Source organism: Oncorhynchus kisutch, linkage group LG25 (assembly GCF_002021735.2).
Source record: "Oncorhynchus kisutch isolate 150728-3 linkage group LG25, Okis_V2, whole genome shotgun sequence".
Taxonomy (NCBI): domain Eukaryota; kingdom Metazoa; phylum Chordata; class Actinopteri; order Salmoniformes; family Salmonidae; genus Oncorhynchus; species Oncorhynchus kisutch.
Window position 1 is genome coordinate 45259044 of NC_034198.2, and position 20612 is coordinate 45279655.

General features: G+C 43.0%; 1 protein-coding gene across 1 annotated transcript; it reads left to right on the forward strand.

The window, feature by feature from the left end:
- The first annotated feature begins 1046 nt into the window (after positions 1 to 1046).
- Positions 1047 to 14855, forward strand: LOC116357477 (peptidyl-prolyl cis-trans isomerase A-like). Its single transcript, XM_031805119.1, has 6 exons — positions 1047 to 1539; positions 4263 to 4293; positions 11546 to 11634; positions 11783 to 11879; positions 12721 to 12796; positions 14553 to 14855. Exons 1-6 carry the CDS (start codon positions 1378 to 1380, stop codon positions 14686 to 14688), a joined length of 591 nt encoding a protein of 196 aa, XP_031660979.1. The 5' UTR covers positions 1047 to 1377; the 3' UTR covers positions 14689 to 14855.
- The last annotated feature ends 5757 nt before the right edge of the window (positions 14856 to 20612 follow it).

A 20612-nucleotide genomic window follows, 5' to 3' on the forward strand; every position in this document is an offset into this window, starting at 1 on the left:
CAGAGCAAGTGACGTCACCGATTGAAACGCTATTTAGCGCGCACCGCTAACTAAGCTAGACGTTTCACATCAGTTACATAGGCAACAACACATCTGCCACACTGACCCTCAACACAGGGGGCCCCTCAGGGGTGTGTGCTCAGTCCCCCTCCTGTACTCCCTGTTCACCCACGACTGCGTGGCTACGCACGACTCCAACATCATCATTAAGTTTGTCGAGGACACGATGATGATCACCGACAACGATGAGACAGCCTACAGCGAGGTGGTCAGAGATCTGGCAGTGTGGTGCCAGGACAACAACCTCCCCCTCAACGATGAGACAGCCTACAGCGAGGTGGTCAGAGATCTGGCAGGTCAACAATCTCTCCCTCAACGTCAGCACTGGTGTATTGATCATGCTGTTAAATCAGCTTCTTGATAATCCATCTACCTGACAGGTGTGGCCTATCTTATTTATCTTGTGGTACTTTTTACCCCTTTGTCTCCCCTATTTTGTGATATCCAAATGTTAGTTACAGTTTTGTCCCATCACTGCAACTCCTGGACGGTTTCGGGAGAGGGGAAGGTCGAGCGCCATGCGTCTTCCAAAACACGAGCCCTCCGTGCACACAATTTGACAGAAATAAATATTTTGTGCATATGGAACATTTCTGGGATATTTTATTTCAGCTCATGAAAACAGCACTTTACATGTTGCAATTATATTTCTGTTCAGTGTATATCCAAACCACATTGACCTCTTTACTGTATCTATCTATTCATCGAAACACGTTATAAGGTCTAATGCCTAGGTCACACCAACAGTGTTGAGCGCAAAATACTACACAGCGTCATCTGGATGTGTGCAGCAAAAGTTGAATATTCGCATTATAAAATGTTATTTGTCACATACACATGGTTATCAGATGTAATTGCGAGTGTAGCGAAACGCTTGTGCATCTAGTTCCATTGGTGTCTCGAGCCGAACTGCGCATGTGCAGACAGTCAAATCAAAAGACACTCCATCAATATAAAGTTGTTTTGACGAAAATTAAAAACGTGTCAGTTTGTCACTTTCACGAGGTTGGAGTAATAACATGTTCAACTATTTAAGACATTGGCTCTAATCGAGGTTGTGCCTTTAGGTTTCGAGAAAATGAACAACTAAGGAATAATGTTTCACTTCTCAAACCCAGGCCTGATCTTCCCATTCTGTTTCTAAAGCGTTCCCGGAACTCTCGCGATGTTGCGCCTCCGAGTTTAACAAACCGTAGATATTCTTCCGAGATCTTAGGGAAGAACTTCCTCCGTGCGGTCACAGCGGCATATGTAACCACTTAACGTGGTACTTCACACCATCTCAAGTCCATTTTATGTTCACACCCAGCCTTAAAAATGCTACTTGCCGCTTTACCGAGTAGGGTCAGGCTCATTTCAGGACGTTCGTTGGCGTTTACCGCCGCTCGGATGTGTTCTGCTGGCCCTGCAGCCGCCAACCCGGTCGTCTACTTTGACATTGCAGCTGACAACCAGCCCGTCGGAAGAGTAACATTCGAGGTGAGTTCAGTTGTCTTTACTAAGAACTTGATCCGATGGTTTACCTAACTGGGCTATTAAATAGTTCATTTGTTTTGGGCCTCGGCCTTTGAGATGATGATGTATGCTTCTGATAATGCATCAGATGCGACTGGAAACCGACGCGAAGAACGCTCAGTTTGGACCTAAATTACAGCACATCTAGTTAGTATGCCAGCCCTGTAGAACTGGGCCTACTGTACAAACTAGGTACTAGTCTGATTTAATCCGCAATTATTTGGTGTATATGCAGCCTGAAACGGATGCCTGTAAAATCTTGTAAATATTCCTCATGTCCACCAGATGCATCAAACTCTTTGTGTTCCGGCGGAAGTCATTAATTGTCAAATGAAGCCGCATGTGTTCAATATGTTCATCTCGTGAGTTGTTTTACTGTGTGGTAGTACAGACTATTACTAACCAGCATTTAACTAGGGGAATGAAAAGCGAAGCCCGTGTGTCAAATGCGGGCTAGACATTAAGCAAAACAAAACGTGTAATATGCATCAGTTGGACATCGGAATTTAAACGCCAGAACGTGTAACAAAATTACATTTAAACTTATCCTTCAATTGTTCGAGATTTTAAACAAAATAAAGTGTTTACCATACTTTTTAGTAGGTATATGGTTCACTTGGGCACCATGTCCACCAGATGTATATTTAATATAGATATATATATATATGTGTGTGTGTGTGTGTGTGTGTGTGTGTGTGTGTGTGTGTGTGTGTGTGTGTGTGCTTCAGAAAGTATTCAGACCCCTTGACTTTTTCCACATTTTGATGTTATAGCCTTACTCTAAAATTAAGGACATTGATTAAATAAATAAAAATCTACCCACCATATCCCATAATGATAACAATGGACCATACCCCATAATGGTAACAATGGGGTTTTAGTCATTTTATAAAAACATTTTTTAAAACTTATTTACATAAGTATTCAGACACTTTGCTATGAGACTCAATTGAGTTCAGGTGCATCCTGTTTCCATTGATCATCCTTGAGATGTTTCTACAACTTGCTTGGAGTCCATCTGTGGTAAATTCAATTGATTGCACATGATTTGGAAAGGCACACACCTGTCTATATAAGGTCCTACAGTTGACAGTGCATGTCAGAGCAAAGACCAAGCCATGAGGTTGAAGAAATTGTCCGTTGAGCGCCGAGACAGGATTATTTAGAGGCGCCGATCTGGGGAAGGAGACCAAAACATTTAGGCAGCATTGAAGGTCCCCAAGAACACAGTGGCCTCCATCATTCTTAAATGGAAGAAGTTTGGAACCATCAAGACTCTTCCTAGAGCTGGACACCCGGCCAAACTGGGGACAAGGACCTTGGTCAGGGTGGTGACCAAGAACCCGATGGTCACTCTGACCGAGCTCTAGAGTTCCTCTGTGGAGATGGTTGTCCTTCTGGAAGGTTCTCCCATCTCTGCAGCAGTCCACCAGTTAGGCCTTTATGGTAGAGTGGCCAGGCGGGAAGCCACTCCTCAGTAAAAGGCACACAACAGCCCGCTTCGAGTTTGCCAAAAGGCACCTAAAGACTCTCAGATCATGAGAAACACAATTCTCTGATCTGATGAAACCAATATTGAACTCTTTGGCCTGAATGCCAAGCGTCACATCTGGTGGAAACCTGACACCACCTATGGTGAAGCATGGTGGAGGCAGCATCTTGTTGTGGCGATGTTTTTCAGGGACTGGGAGACTGGTCAGGATCAAATCAAATATGAACGGAGCAAAGTACATAGAGATCCTTGATGAAAACCTGCTTCATAGTGCTCAGGACCTCTGACTGGGGGTGAAGGTTCACCTTCCAACGTTACAAAGACCCTAGGCAGAGAACGGAATATAGTTGTGCAGCAACGCTCCCCATCCAACCTGACAGAGCTTGAGAGGATGTGCAGAAAAGAATGGGAGAAACTCTCCAAATACAGCTGTACCAAGCTTGTACCATCATACCTAAGACTTGAGGCTCTAATCGCTGCCAAAGGTGCTTCAACAAAGTACTAAATAGTCTGAATACGTAAATGTAATAATTCTGTTTAATTTTTAATAAATTAGCAAAGATTTCTGTGTGTGCTCCTGAGTGGCGCAGCTGTCTAAGGCACTACATCTCAGTGCAAGAGGCGACACCCTGGTTCGAATCCAGGCTGAATCACATCCGCCCATGATTGGGAGTCCCATAGGGCGGCGCACATTCGGCCCAGCGTCATCCGGAGTAGGCAGTCATTGTAAATAAGATTTTGTTCTTAACTGAATTGCCTAGTTAAATAAAATGAATAAAGGGGAGGGGAAACTATTTCAATCCGTTTTAGAATAAGGCTGTAAGGTAACATTGTGGAAAAAGTCAAGGGGTCTGAATATTTTCCCGAAGTCACTGATTTTGTTCTTCATCCTCTCATTGCTTCTGTTAGCTATTGACGAGAGAACTGCATATCCAACCATACCGGCTCTCTAGAAAGTTTAAAAAAAATACTTTCCTAACATTTCAAGCAGCAAAAGGACAACTGGTAGTGTTTTCCTTTTTAAATGTAATTGTATTCAACATTCTGGCTTGTAATTTACGTGATTTTTGCGGGCATTAGTTTCAGGCTTTATATAACAATTAATTCTGTATTATAGCATAATTTAATCCGATTTAGCTAGCTGCATGCAACTGACTGTCTCATAACATATGCCATTTTTATTTTATTTTTGCAGCTGAATGCAGATGTTGTGCCCAAAACAGCAGGTAGGGGGAGAACAACTCTATTCAGTCGTATTTAATCAAATCTAACTTTATTGGTCACATACATCATGTGCGGTGAAATGCTTATTAGGTGGTGGGCTGTACTAGTCTGTTTTTACTTTTAGAGATGATCGATCTCTGTCGGGAGGAGCTGTTTGTTTTTTTTTTTTTTTTTTACATATTGTGTATATTTATTTCTGAAACGCATTTCCGTTTGTTGTCAATGATGTATATTTTTTAAATAAATACTTGTATGTTCTCTAGCTGGAAAGGCAAACAGGCTCCCAAGTGGTGCAGCGGTCTAAGGCACTGCATTTTAGTGCAAGAGGTGTCACTACAGTCCCTGGTTCGAAAGGTTGTATCACAACCGGCCATGATTGGGAGTCCCATATGGCGGCGTACAATTGGACCAGCGTCGACCGGGGTAGGCAGTAGCATTGTGTTGTGTGACACAACTGCACATTTTAGTGGCCTTTTGTCCCCAGCACAAGGTGCACTTGTGTAATGATCATGCTTTTTAATCATCTTTTTGATAGGCCACACCTGTCAGGTGGATGGATTACCTTTGTGAAGGAGAAATGCTCCCTAAAAGGGATGTAAAACATTTGAGAGAAATAAGCTTTTTGTTTCTGGAAAATTTCTGGTATCTTTAGTTTCAGCTCATGAAACATGGGACCAACACTTTGCATGTTGTGTTGTATATTAGTTATATTTAGTAGGTTATAGTATATTTAAATACTGCCTGAGACAACTTTGCTACTTGCCCCCGTACTCAAATGGTGACATACTTGACGATGGTGGTCTTGGTTCGTACAGTACCTTCACAAAGTATTCAGACCCCTTTACTTTTTCCACATTTTGTTACGTTACAGCCTTATTCTCAAATTGATTAAATTTGCTGCCAAAGGTGTTTCAAAGTACCGAGTAAAGGGTCTGAATACTTGTGTAAAATGTGATATTTCCATTTATTTGTACTAAAATAGCAAAAAATATCCCCCAAACTGTTTTTGCTTTGTCATTATGGGTTATTGTGTGTAGATTGAAGAGGGAGGAAAACTGCATTACATTTTACAATAAGGCTGTAACGTAACAAAATGTGGAAATAGTCAAGGAGTCTTTCCGAATACACTGTGCGTGTGTGTATAATCATGCCAAATCCTGATTTCAACTATATGAATTCACTGACAGAGGAGTGAGAGCTAATGAAACACACATTGGCATTTACAGTAGCTGGCTAGTCTAACCTGACACATTGGCTAGCTGACAAATTGACATTTACAGTAGCTGGCTAGTCTAATCTGACACATTGGCTAGCTGACAAATTGACATTTACAGTAGCTGGATAGTCTAATCTGACACATTGGCCAGCTGCCACATTTACAGTAGCTGTCTAGTCTAACCTGACACATTGGCTAGCTGACAAATTGACATTTACAGTAGCTGGCTCATCTAACCTGACACATTGGCTAGCTGACAAATTGTCTAAATGCTCCACAGAGCTACCTCTTCATATGCTCAAGACAAGTTGTAATGCCTGCTCCATATTTCAAGTGCACTCAAACAGATATGTATCTAATTTCAGTCTTGGAGCTAGCTAGCTATATCTGATACTCTTCCGTCTGGGAGTTAGCTATATCTGATACTCCTCCGTCTGGGAGTTAGCTATATCTGATACTCTTCCGTCTGGGAGTTAGCTATATCTGATACTCTTCCGTCTGGGAGTTAGCTATATCTGATACTCCTCCGTCTGGGAGTTAGCTATATCTGATACTCCTCCGTCTGGGAGCTAGCTAGCTATATCTGATACTCCTCCGTCTGGGAGCTAGCTATATCTGATACTCCTCCGTCTGGGAGCTAGCTATATCTGATACTCCTCCGTCTGGGAGCTAGCTAGCTATATCTGATACTCCTCCGTCTGGGAGCTAGCTATATCTGATACTCTTCCGTCTGGGAGCTAGCTATATCTGATACTCCTCCGTCTGGGAGTTAGCTATATCTGATACTCCTCCGTCTGGGAGTTAGCTATATCTGATACTCCTCCGTCTGGGAGCTAGCTATATCTGATACTCCTCCGTCTGGGAGTTAGCTATATCTGATACTCCTCCGTCTGGGAGCTAGCTATATCTGATACTCCTCCGTCTGGGAGCTAGCTATATCTGATACTCCTCCGTCTGGGAGTTAGCTATATCTGATACTCCTCCGTCTGGGAGTTAGCTATATCTGATACTCCTCCGTCTGGGAGTTAGCTATATCTGATACTCCTCCGTCTGGGAGCTAGCTATATCTGATACTCCTCCGTCTGGGAGCTAGCTATATCTGATACTCCTCCGTCTGGGAGTTAGCTATATCTGATACTCCTCCGTCTGGGAGCTAGCTATATCTGATACTCCTCCGTCTGGGAGCTAGCTATATCTGATACTCCTCCGTCTGGGAGTTAGCTATATCTGATACTCCTCCGTCTGGGAGCTAGCTATATCTGATACTCCTCCGTCTGGGAGTTAGCTATATCTGATACTCCTCCGTCTGGGAGCTAGCTATATCTGATACTCCTCCGTCTGGGAGCTAGCTATATCTGATACTCTTCCGTCTGGGAGCTAGCTGTATCTGATACTCCTCCGTCTGGGAGTTAGCTGTATCTGATACTCCTCCGTCTGGGAGCTAGCTATATCTGATACTCCTCCGTCTGGGAGCTAGCTATATCTGATACTCCTCCGTCTGGGAGCTAGCTATATCTGATACTCTTCCGTCTGGGAGCTAGCTATATCTGATACTCCTCCGTCTGGGAGCTAGCTATATCTGATACTCCTCCGTCTGGGAGCTAGCTATATCTGATACTCCTCCGTCTGGGAGCTAGCTATATCTGATACTCCTCCGTCTGGGAGCTAGCTATATCTGATACTCCTCCGTCTGGGAGTTAGCTATATCTGATACTCCTCCGTCTGGGAGCTAGCTATATCTGATACTCCTCCGTCTGGGAGCTAGCTATATCTGATACTCCTCCGTCTGGGAGCTAGCTAGCTATATCTGATACTCTTCCGTCTGGGAGCTAGCTAGCTATATCTGATACTCCTCCGTCTGGGAGCTAGCTAGCTATATCTGATACTCTTCCGTCTGGGAGCTAGCTATATCTGATCCTCTTCAGTCTGGGAGCTAGCTAGCTATATCTGATACTCTTCCGTCTGGGAGCTAGCTATATGTGATACTCTTCCGTCTGGGAGCTAGCTATATCTGATACTCCTCCGTCTGGGAGCTAGCTAGCTATATCTGATACTCCTCAGTCTGGGATCTAGCTAGCTATATCTGATTCTCCTCCGTCTGGGAGCTAGCTATATCTGATACTCCTCCGTCTGGGAGCTAGCTAGCTATATCTGATACTCCTCAGTCTCGGAGCTAGCTAACTATATCTGATACTCCTCCGTCTGGGAGCTAGCTATATCCGATCCTCTTCAGTCTGGGAGCTAGCTATATCTGATACTCCTCCGTCTGGGAGCTAGCTATATCTGATACTCCTCCGTCTGGGAGCTAGCTATATCTGATACTCCTCCGTCTGGGAGCTAGCTATATCTGATACTCCTCCGTCTGGGAGCTAGCTATATCTGATACTCCTCCGTCTGGGAGCTAGCTATATCTGATACTCCTCCGTCTGGGAGCTAGCTAGCTATATCTGATACTCCTCCGTCTGGGAGCTAGCTAGCTATATCTGATACTCCTCCGTCTGGGAGCTAGCTAGCTATATCTGATACTCCTCCGTCTGGGAGCTAGCTAGCTATATCTGATACTCCTCCGTCTGGGAGCTAGCTAGCTATATCTGATACTCCTCCGTCTGGGAGCTAGCTAGCTATATCTGATACTCCTCCGTCTGGGAGCTAGCTAGCTATATCTGATACTCCTCCGTCTGGGAGCTAGCTATATCTGGTACTCTTCAGTCTGGGAGCTAGCTAGCTATATCTGATACTCCTCCGTCTGGGAGCTAGCTAGCTATATCTGATCCTCTTCAGTCTGGGAGCTAGCTATATGTGATACTCCTCCGTCTGGGAGCTAGCTATATCTGATACTCCTCCGTTTGGGAGCTAGCTATATCTGATACTCCTCCGTCTGGGAGCTAGCTATATCTGATACTCCTCCGTCTGGGAGCTAGCTATATCTGATACTCTTCCGTCTGGGAGCTAGCTATATCTGATACTCTTCCGTCTGGGAGCTAGCTATATCTGATACTCTTCCGTCTGGGAGCTAGCTATATCTGATACTCCTCCGTCTGGGAGCTAGCTATATCTGATACTCCTCCGTCTGGGAGCTAGCTATATCTCATACTCCTCCGTCTGGGAGCTAGCTAGCTATATCTGATACTCCTCCGTCTGGGAGCTAGCTAGCTAGCTAGCTATATCTGATACTCCTCCGTCTGGGAGCTAGCTAGCTAGCTAGCTATATCTGATACTCCTCCGTCTGGGAGCTAGCTAGCTAGCTAGCTATATCTGATACTCCTCCGTCTGGGAGCTAGCTAGCTAGCTATATCTGATACTCCTCCGTCTGGGAGCTAGCTAGCTAGCTAGCTATATCTGATACTCCTCCGTCTGGGAGCTAGCTAGCTATATCTGATACTCCTCCGTCTGGGAGATAGCTAGCTAGCTATATCTGATACTCCTCCGTCTGGGAGTTAGCTATATCTGATCCTCTTCCGTCTGGGAGCTAGCTAGCTATATCTGATCCTCTTCAGTCTGGGAGCTAGCTAGCTATATCTGATACTCTTCCGTCTGGGAGCTAGCTATATGTGATACTCTTCCGTCTGGGAGCTAGCTATATCTGATACTCCTCAGTCTGGGATCTAGCTAGCTATATCTGATTCTCCTCCGTCTGGGAGCTAGCTATATCTGATACTCCTCCGTCTGGGAGCTAGCTAGCTATATCTGATACTCCTCCATCTGGGAGCTAGCTATATCCGATCCTCTTCCGTCTGGGAGCTAGCTATATCTGATACTCCTCCGTCTGGGAGCTAGCTATATCTGATACTCCTCCGTCTGGGAGCTAGCTATATCTGATACTCCTCCGTCTGGGAGCTAGCTATATCTGATACTCCTCCGTCTGGGAGCTAGCTATATCTGATACTCCTCCGTCTGGGAGCTAGCTATATCTGATACTCCTCCGTCTGGGAGCTAGCTATATCTGATACTCCTCCGTCTGGGAGCTAGCTAGCTATATCTGATACTCCTCCGTCTGGGAGCTAGCTAGCTATATCTGATACTCCTCCGTCTGGGAGCTAGCTAGCTATATCTGATACTCCTCCGTCTGGGAGCTAGCTATATCCGATCCTCTTCAGTCTGGGAGCTAGCTAGCTATATCTGATACTCCTCCGTCTGGGAGCTAGCTAGCTATATCTGATCCTCTTCAGTCTGGGAGCTAGCTAGCTATATCTGATACTCCTCCGTCTGGGAGCTAGCTAGCTATATCTGATCCTCTTCAGTCTGGGAGCTAGCTATATCTGATACTCCTCCGTTTGGGAGCTAGCTATATCTGATACTCCTCCGTCTGGGAGCTAGCTATATCTGATACTCTTCCGTCTGGGAGCTAGCTATATCTGATACTCTTCCGTCTGGGAGCTAGCTATATCTGATACTCTTCCGTCTGGGAGCTAGCTATATCTGATACTCTTCCGTCTGGGAGCTAGCTATATCTGATACTCCTCCGTCTGGGAGCTAGCTATATCTGATACTCCTCCGTCTGGGAGCTAGCTATATCTGATACTCCTCCGTCTGGGAGCTAGCTAGCTATATCTGATACTCCTCCGTCTGGGAGCTAGCTAGCTATATCTGATACTCTTCAGTCTGGGAGCTAGCTAGCTATATCTGATACTCCTCCGTCTGGGAGCTAGCTAGCTATATCTGATACTCTTCAGTCTGGGAGCTAGCTAGCTACATATGATACTCCTCCGTCTGGGAGCTAGCTAGCTATATCTGATCCTCCTCCGTCTGGGAGCTAACTATATCTGATACTCTTCCGTCTGGGAGCTAGCTATATCTGATACTCTTCCGTCTGGGAGCTAGCTATATCTGATACTCTTCCGTCTGGGAGCTAGCTAGCTAGCTATATCTGATTCTCTTCAGTCTGGGAGCTAGCTAGCTAGCTATATCTGATACTCCTCCGTCTGGGAGCTAGCTAGCTATATCTGATACTCCTCCGTCTGGGAGCTAGCTAGCTAGCTATATCTGATACTCTTCAGTCTGGGAGCTAGCTAGCTAGCTATATCTGATACTCTTCAGTCTGGGAGCTAGCTAGCTAGCTATATCTGATACTCCTCCGTCTGGGAGCTAGCTAGCTATATCTGATACTCCTCCGTCTGGGAGCTAGCTAGCTAGCTAGCTATATCTGATACTCCTCCGTCTGGGAGCTAGCTAGCTATATCTGATACTCCTCCGTCTGGGAGGTAGCTAGCTAGCTATATCTGATACTCCTCCGTCTGGGAGATAGCTAGCTAGCTATATCTGATACTCCTCCGTCTGGGAGTTAGCTATATCTGATCCTCTTCAGTCTGGGAGCTAGCTAGCTAGCCATATCTGATCCTCTAGCATAATCAGACAGCAGGTTTACGTTTTCACAAGAGGCTGTGTTTACATCGTAGATAGAAGCAGGTCATTGGTTGCCTTCATCACGAGGGGTATGTACAGGAGTTTTGATTGGTTCCAAGTTTAGTAGTTTGGCAAATTTGCCTGAGCAGCCGAGTGTTGAAATATAATTTTCATGAGAAAATTTGCAAGAGTTGAAGTTGCTAAGTTTTACTGTTTTATATACAACAACAAAATCTGCTCCTCCCTCAAGGGATCGATCAACTTCAGTTTAATGCTTCACCACCTATGTTTCTAGCTCCAATAGAGCATTCATTTCTAATAATACACACATAATCCCAATGTTTAAAAAAAAAAAAAGAAGAAATTAGAACCTATCAAAACGAGTAATGTCAGAGTCCAGAGAGTGTGTGTGTGTAATTCATACTTTGAATAAAAGTTATTGTATTCGTACATCCTGTTGTTCATGTTGTAACCCTATAACAAGGGCTCTCCCACCGTGTTCCCGGAGAGCTACCGTCCTGTAGGTTTCCACTACAACCTAGCAACCTCTAGCGCACCTGACTCTAATTAGCTGGTTGATAAACTGACATCAGGTTAGTTTACAACTGGGGGCTAGAGTGAAAAACCTACAGGATGATGTCTCTCCTGGAACAGGGTTGGAGAGCCCTGGCTAAACCATTATTTCTCCCTCTCAGAGAATTTCAGAGCACTGTGCACAGGAGAACATGGTTTTGGCTACAAGGGATCCATCTTCCACAGGATCATCCCTCAGTTCATGTGCCAGGTATGTCAAGTAATGTTTGTTTTAGTTTGAGAACCCCTAATTATCACCTATACCTTTCTTTATTAGTATTGTGGTAACTCATGGTATCTTGCCCCAAACACATGCCTTTCTCTGACCCCTCTGAATGTGTGTCTATGTGACTCTGTAGGGGGGAGACTTCACTAATCACAATGGAACCGGAGGGAAATCTATCTACGGACTCAAATTCAAAGACGAGAACTTCGAACTGAAGCACACGGGACCTGGTAAGTGATTCACCCTTTCTGTTTTGTCTGGGTTGAAGTTGACCTGATCTTGCCTGAGTGTCATTCTGTTTGTGCTATTATGCCAACTCCCAATCGCTCGTTATCATGTGAAAGAAATGGCTTGCCGACGACTCACTGCAATGGAATTGACAAGTGATAGATTGACATTCTAGATTAAAATGATCCGGGAACATTCTAGATTAAAATGATCCGGGAACATTCTAGATTAAAATGATCCGGGAACATTCTAGATTAAAATGATCCGGGAACATTCTAGATTAAAATGATCTGGGAACATTCTAGATTAAAATGATCCGGGAACATTCTAGATTAAAATGATCCGGGAACATTCTAGATTAAAATGATCCGGGAACATTCTAGATTAAAATGATCTGGGAACATTCTAGATTAAAATGATCTGGGAACATTCTAGATTAAAATGATCTGGGAACATTCTAGATTTTAAATGTATTTCCAGAATACTGTAGCCTACCTTTTTTGGGTAATTTCCCCCTTCATACCACTAGATGGAAGCATTGCATTGCGGATGTTTCAACGAGAGCCTTACTGCATAACCAACTTATTGTGGTTGAGGACGATTACCTATTTCGGTTAACACAGCCATAAAGAATCAATTGACCAAATCTAGCTGTTTCTGATTCTGAGTAATTAGGCCTCTTGATATTTCAGATCACTAACTTGATATCAAGGATGTTGTCATACGAACTGAAACTCGGCTTGTCTTGACGAGTGTTTGTGTACAGTACCTCAAGCTAACTTGACAGGCATCACTTAGGGTCTAGTTACATAATGTAATGTGGTGTTTCGTTTTTCCATTTAGGCATTCTGTCAATGGCCAACGCTGGGCCCAACACCAACGGCTCTCAGTTCTTCATCTGCACCGACAAGACAGAGTGGTACGGACAGAGAAACAGACCAGGGCCTGCTGTGTTGATAGTGTCTGAGTAGGACTGCAGATATACATTCTGAAAGTATTCAGACACCTTGACAGCCTTATTCTAAAATAGATTGTTTTAAAGATCCTCAGCAATCTACACACAATACGCATAAACCGTTTTTTTGTTGTTGAAATTTTAGCAAATGTATTTAAAATAAACAAATACCTTTATTTGCATAAGTATTCAGACCCTTTGCTACGAGACTTTAAAAACTCAGTTGCATCCTGTTTTCATCCTGATCATCCTTGGGATGTTTCTACAACTTGATAGGAGTCCACCTGTGGTAAATTCAATTGATTGGATGTGATTTGGAAAGGCACACACCTGTCTATATAAGGTCCCACAGTTGACTGTGTGTGTCAGAGCAGAAACCAAGCCATGAGGTCAAAGGAATTGTCCGCAGAGCTCTGAGAGGATTGTGTCGGGGCACAAATCTGGGGAAGGGTACCAAAACATTTAGGCAGCATTGAAGGTCCCCAAGAACACAGTGGCCTCCATCATTCTTAAATGGAAGAAGTTTGGAACCATCAAGACTCTTCCTAGAGCTGGACACCCGGCCAAACTGGGGACAAGGACCTTGGTCAGGGAGGTGACCAAGAACCTGATGGTCACTCTGACAGAGGTCCAGAGTTCCTCTGTGGAGATGGGAGAACCTTCCAGAAGGACAACCATCTCTGCAGCACTCCACCAATCAGGCCTTTATGGCAGAGTGGCCAGACGGAAGACCACTCCTCAATAAAAGGCACATGACAGCCCGCTTGGAGTTTTCCTAAAGACTCTCAGACCATGAGAAACAATATTCTCTGGTCTGATGAAACAAAGATTGAACTCTTTGGCCTAAATGCCAAGTGTCATATCTGGAGGAAACCTGGCACCATCCCTACGGTGAAGCATGGTGTTGGCAGCATCATGCTGTGGGGATGTTTTTCAGCGGCCTAGGAGGGACTAGGAGACTAGTCAGGATCGAGGGGAAAGATGAACGGAGCAAAGTACAGAAAGATCCTTGATGAAAACCTGCTCCAGAGCGCTCAGGACCTCAGACTGGGGTGAAGGTTCACCTTCCAACGACCCTAAGCACACAGCCTAGACAATGCAGTTGTGTGTCTTCAGGTCAAGTCTCAATGACCTTGAGTGGTCCAGCCAGAGCCCGAACTTGAACCCGATCGAACATCTCTGGAGAGACCTGAAAATAGCTGTACAGCGACACTCCCCATCCAACCTGACAGAGCTTGAGAGGATTTGAAGAGAAGAATGGGAGAAACTCCCCAAATACAGGTGTGCCAAGCTTGTAGCATCATACCCAAGAAGACTCGAGGCTGTAATCGCTGCCAAAGGTGCTTCAGCAAAATACTGAGTAAAGGGTCTGAATACTTATGGAATATTTCAGTTTTTATTTGTAATAAATTAGCAAAAAAAATTGAATATTTTTGCTTTGTCATTATGGTGGATTGTGTGTAGATTGAGGGGGGAAAAGAAGATGTAATCCATTTGAGGCTGTAACTTAACAATCATGAAAGTCAAGGGGTCTGAATACTTTCTAGAGGCACTGTAGGATCAGTTTATATCATAAAGAATAATGTTGTGTGGGCAGGGAGGACCTGATCCTAGATCAGGACTACGCTGAGACGCTTTCTACATACAGTACGTCCCCAGACAATTATTTTCTTTCTCAATCCAGGGGAAAGTGAATAAACCTCTTCCTCTTCTATCTCAGGCTGGATGGCAAACATGTTGTGTTTGGCAGCGTGACCCAGGGACTGGATGTGATCAGGAAAGTGGAGATGTTCGGCTCTCGTTCGGGGCGTACCTCCAAGAGTATCACCATCGCGGACTGTGGAGAGCTTAAGTAGTCTGGGAGTCCCAAATTGTACCCTATTCCTTATATAGTGCACGACATTGGGGAAATGGGGCACGCCCACGAAGCGGGCATGATGGTTTCTAATAGCCTCGTGTGATTTTATAATTTTTTCAAATTTAATTTGTATTATTGTTGGACATAAAAGACTTAAAAACACGAGGAAATGATTTCCAAGTTATTTTAATTTTAGAAATCTGTTCCCAGGTATAATAGATGTGATTGTATACCAATGTAAACAAGTACCAAACGAGGTTTGAAATCAGGTTTAGATCTTCCTCTTTAAACACAGTGACAATAGCGTGTGTTTTTTTTTCTCTTTCCCCAGGATATTGTGTCAAACACTTTTTTTTAGGGGGAAAGTTATTCTGTGATTTGATCTTTTTGATAAATGATTTCTACCACTAGGCCCTGTGTTAACTCATCCAATGTGAATGTTTCCAAGAAACAAGTTGTCTGCGTAAGCATCAGGGGACCGGCACATCAGAGATGTTTTAATTTCCTCTTTATTGAGAAACGGCTCTGAATGTGCTTTTCTTCTATGTTGTTTTTCTCTCTTCCATTCCACCACGGATCCTGTTAAGTAGCCTGTTTTGGGCTGAGTTGACTAATACGTAGGATACAAGAAGATTCAGTTTCTTATCGGGCTGATGTCTGAATGGAATGATCTTTTGTTACTTTAGGAGTGGAAAGACTCTAACATGATGTGGCTGGGTGGAGATTATACAGAATGTGGCCAAGATGTTCAAACGTTCATAGATGACCTGCAGGGTCAAATAATAATAATAATAATCACAGTGGTTGTAGAGGGTGCAACAGGTCAGCACCTCAGGAGTAAATGTCAGTTGGCTTTTCATAGCCGATCATTCAGAGTATCTCTACCGCTCCTGCTGTCTCTAGAGAGTTGAAAACAGCAGGTCAGGGACAGGTAGCACATCGGGTGAACAGGTCAGGGTTCCATGGCCGCAGGCAGAACAGTTAACAGGAGCAGTAGCACGACCAGGTGGACTGGGGACAGCAAGGAGTCATCATGCCAGGTAGTCCTGAGGCATGGTCCTAGGGCTCAGGTCCTCAGAGAGGAGAGAGAGAGAGTTGCAAAGTCTTATGGACCTGCGTAGTCAGTCTAAATACAAACTTCTGAGTAGTGGTTAACTCAAAGTGTAAAAAAGGAAAGGTTTCTTAAGTCTGAATCAGGCCTATTGTGCATACTGTTGGGTTTCACAGACCTTTTCACAGCAAGAGCTGAAGCACCCTTCACAGTTCCATCAGAACACCCTTCACACAGTTCCATCAGAACACCCTTCACACAGTTCCATCAGAACACCCTTCACACAGTTCCATCAGAACACCCTTCACACAGTTCCATCAGAACACCCTTCACACAGTTCCATCAGAACACCCTTCACACAGTTCCATCAGAACACCCTTCACACAGTTCCATCAGAACACCCTTCACACAGTTCCATCAGAACACCCTTCACACAGTTCCATCGGATCTTTACCATTTTACAGTACTTCTACATTTGAACCCATATGATTTAGCCTGGTCCCAGATCTGTGGTCTGTTTTTATAGCCTGTTCCCAGATCTGCTCGTGGTCACCTGTCAAGCCAAGGATTTGGCATGATGACACAGACTGGCACAAACATAAACTTCCTTCCAATCCAAACATTCAGGAAGTAATGCATACGCATGTAACCTGTCCTATAACTGTAGGTACATTCAGGAAGTAATGCATACACATGTAACCTGTCCTATAACTGTAGGTACATTCAGGAAGTAATGCATACGCATGTAACCTGTCCTATAACTGTAGGTACATTCAGGAAGTAATGCATACGCATGTAACCTGTCCTATAACTGTAGGTACATTCAGGAAGTAATGCATACGCATGTAACCTGTCTATAACTGTAGGTACATTCAGGAAGTAATGCATACGCATGTAACCTGTCCTATAACTGTAGGTACATTCAGGAAGTAATGCATACGCATGTAACCTGTCCTATAACTGTAGGTACATTCAGGAAGTAATGCATACGCATGTAACCTGTCCTATAACTGTAGGTACATTCAGGAAGTAATGCATACACATGTAACCTGTCCTATAACTGTAGGTACATTCAGGAAGTAATGCATACACATGTAACCTGTCCTATAACTGTAGGTACATTCAGGAAGTAATGCATACACATGTAACCTGTCCTATAACTGTAGGTACATTCAGGAAGTAATGCATACACATGTAACCTGTCCTATAACTGTAGGTACATTCAGGAAGTAATGCATACACATGTAACCTGTCCTATAACTGTAGGTACATTCAGGAAGTAATGCATACACATGTAACCTGTCCTATAACTGTAGGTACATTCAGGAAGTAATGCATACGCATGTAACCTGTCCTATAACTGTGGGTACATTCAGGAAGTAATGCATACACATGTAACCTGTCCTATAACTGTAGGTACATTCAGGAAGTAATGCATACGCATGTAACCTGTCCTATAACTGTAGATACATTCAGGAAGTAATGCATACGCATGTAACCTGTCCTATAACTGTAGATACATTCAGGAAGTAATGCATACGCATGTAACCTGTCCTATAACTGTAGGTACATTCAGGAAGTAATGCATACGCATGTAACCTGTCCTATAACTGTAGGTACATTCAGGAAGTAATGCATACACATGTAACCTGTCCTATAACTGTGGGTACATCAGGAAGTAATGCATACACATGTAACCTGTCCTATAACTGTAGGTACATTCCTTTTTACTAGGAAGGAGGCAACATTTTTATTTCATACAAAAAGTTAAAAACAAGTCAATTATTTGGTCAACAATTGCAGCATTACATTTTTTGTATTTATTTCATATAGCACAGTGGTGAATTACTATCTAGTTTCTGGTATCATTTCTATTCTATATAATGCCAATTTTCATTCATGATAGCGTTAGTGTTTCAATATCTTTAACAGAAACATCTTTGGAATGGTAGTGTACATAATAAGCACCTTTTCACAGATAATAATATAAGGCACTGTTTGCTAATGCAAATAGCATATTCCTAGATACACACAACAGTTAATGGCTTTTCAAAGATATTCAAAATTATAATTGTTTTTTTAGTTTAACTAGGCAAGTCAGTAGTTAAGAAACAAATTCTTATTTACACCCTTTGCCTTGATGACAGCTTTGCACACTCTTGGCATTCTCTCAACCAGCTTCACCTGGAATGCGTTTCCGACTGGTGTTGAAGGAGTTCCCACATATGCTGAGCACTTATTGGCTGCTTTTCCTTCACTCTGCAGTCCAACTCATCCCAATCCATCTCAATTGGGTTGAGGTCGGGTGATTGTGGAGGCCAGGTTATCTGATGCAGCACCTTCACTCTCCTTCTTGGTTCAAATAGCCTTTACACAGCATGGAGGTGTGTTGGTTCATTGTCCTGTTGAAAAACAAATGATAGTCCCACTAAGCCCAAACCAGATGGGATGGCGTATCGCTGCAGAATACTGTGGTAGCCATGCTGGTTAAGTGTGCAATAAATAAATAAATAAAAAATCACAGACAGTGTCACCATCACACCTCCTCCTCCATGCTTCACGGTGGGAACCACACATGCGGAGATCATCCATTCACTTACTCTGTGTCTCACAAATACACAGTGGTTGAAACCGAAAATCTCATATTTGGACTCATCAGACCAAAGAACAGATTTACACCGGTCTAATGTCCATTTCTCATGTTTCTTGGCCCAAGCAAGTCTCTTCTTCTTATTGGTGTCCTTTAGTAGTGGTTTCTTTGCAGCAATTTGACCATGAAGGCCTGATTCACACAGTCTCCTCTGAACAGTTGATGTTGAGATGTGTCTGTTACTTGAACTCTGTGAAGAATTTATTTGGGCTGCAATCTGAGGTGCAGTTAACTCTAATGAACGTATCCTCTGCAGCAGAGGTATCTCTGGCTCTTCCTTTCCTGTGGCGGTCCTCATGAGAGCCAGTTTCATCATAGCGCTTGATTGTATTTGCAACTGCAAATGAAGAAACATTCAAAGTTCTTTGAAATTTTCCAGATTTACTGACCTTCATGTCTTAAAGTAATGATGGACTGTCGTTTCTCTTTGCTAATTTGAGCTGTTCGTTCCATAATATGTATCTTCTGTATACCACCTCTACCTTGTCACAACACAACTGATTAGCTCAAACACATTTAGAAGGAAAGAAATACCACAAATGAACTTTTAACAAGGCACACCTGTTAGATGAAATGCATTCCAGGTGATTACCTCATGAAGCTGGTTGAGAGAATACCAAGAGTGCAAAGCTGTCATCAAGGCAAAGGGTGGCTACTTTGAAGAATCTCAAATATAAAATTATATTTGTATTTGTTTAACACTTCTTTTTTTTTTGGTTACTACCTGATTCAATATGTGTTGATGTCTTCACTATTAGTCTACCATGTAGTAAATAGTTTTAAAAAATTAAGAAAACCCTTGAATGAGTTGATGTGTCCAAACATTTGACTGGTGCTGTATAAGCATACCGCATCAGATTTAAATGTAAACTATTGTCCCTGCTTTCAAAAAGCTACTGATTCCAAGGTTTGATCCACAGCAGTCTCGGAAGATTTATGAAAAAGGTGACACAATATTTAATCCTCGTGCTGATAACATTTCACAATGTAAAAACATAACTAGTAAATGACTCGATGAAATATGTTAGACTAATGAATACATAAACAGGAAATAACGTCTTCAGAATCCCTCTCTGAGTTGATATTATTTTATAATTATATATTATTGTTATTATTACTATGACCCAACACCAACCTAATTCACTTCACTTGGGCCGGGATCCAATCAAGTGTGGGTTGTCAGCCAGTGTTACTGTGTCGCACTGCTAAAAATGCCCCTTTTAAAAAAAGGCCATTTCTCTCCCCGACATTCTCAGAGTTCTTATTCACGGTAAACGATGTCGATTCAAGCGTAAATGACTTTGAACAGTTAAGGCTATGCGCTTGTCGACAACACGCCTTTGGAATCCAGGGATATCGTCATAAAACACACACGAAACACCAGGGTTTGGGTAAATTTCACTTCAATTCAGGAAGTAAACTTACTTCCTGAATTGACTTAGTTGAAATGGAATTGTCCCCAATTTACACACATGTAGGGAACACAAAACAGGTAAATGTTTCACAGTACAACAGAGTACGACAGGACAATCATGCCTATTTTTACTGAGATTAAATATATATATATATATATATATATATATATATATATATATATATATAAAAAACACTTTAGATGATTTTTGCCTCTTCATAAACCACTGGAGGTTTAAGTGAACTTAAGGCCAGGGAAGTGAACTTGGCTCCAGGGTGAAGTTTACTCTAGGTACAGCTTCCCTCCCCCAGACCTGACCTTAACCATTGGTGGAGAAAATACTAAACTGACCCAAGATCAGTGTCTAGAGGGCAACTCCATGAACCAGATAACGACAGGTTTTTATTGCACGCGACGACAGTAGTAGCCAAGGACCTTGCATCTTTCACACAGGTGCTGTGGGTGCTCCTTGCTCTGGTCTGAAACATCTAACCCATCAGGTTTCTCCAGAGGTCTCTACACAGAGAAACACAGGTAACATTAAGCTGTTTAAAACACAGAGAAACACAGGTAACACACTTTACATTAAGATATTTACAACACAATGTGTTCAACCTTTTGTATCCAGGTCCCATTGAGGTGCGAAGACCTCTTTCACAAGGAGACCTGGCCACGGCTATTTATAGGATTTACAAAGTCTTCTAAGTAGTTTATAAAGTGATAAGTATTAGTTTTATTAAGTGCTAAGTATTAGTTTATAATGCGCTAAGTATTATTTTATACAAGCGCTAAGTATTAGTTTATAAA

What these genes read in the sequence shown, in the direction of transcription:
- LOC116357477 (XM_031805119.1), top strand. Translation starts at nt 1,378, where the DNA reads ATGCTACTTGCCGCTTTACCGAGTAGGGTCAGGCTCATTTCAGGACGT. An exon ending in TGTTGTGCCCAAAACAGCAG is followed by an intron (nt 4,294 to 11,545) that starts GTAGGGGGAGAA and finishes TCTCCCTCTCAG; the next exon opens with AGAATTTCAGAGCACTGTGC. An exon ending in ACTGAAGCACACGGGACCTG is followed by an intron (nt 11,880 to 12,720) that starts GTAAGTGATTCA and finishes TTTTCCATTTAG; the next exon opens with GCATTCTGTCAATGGCCAAC.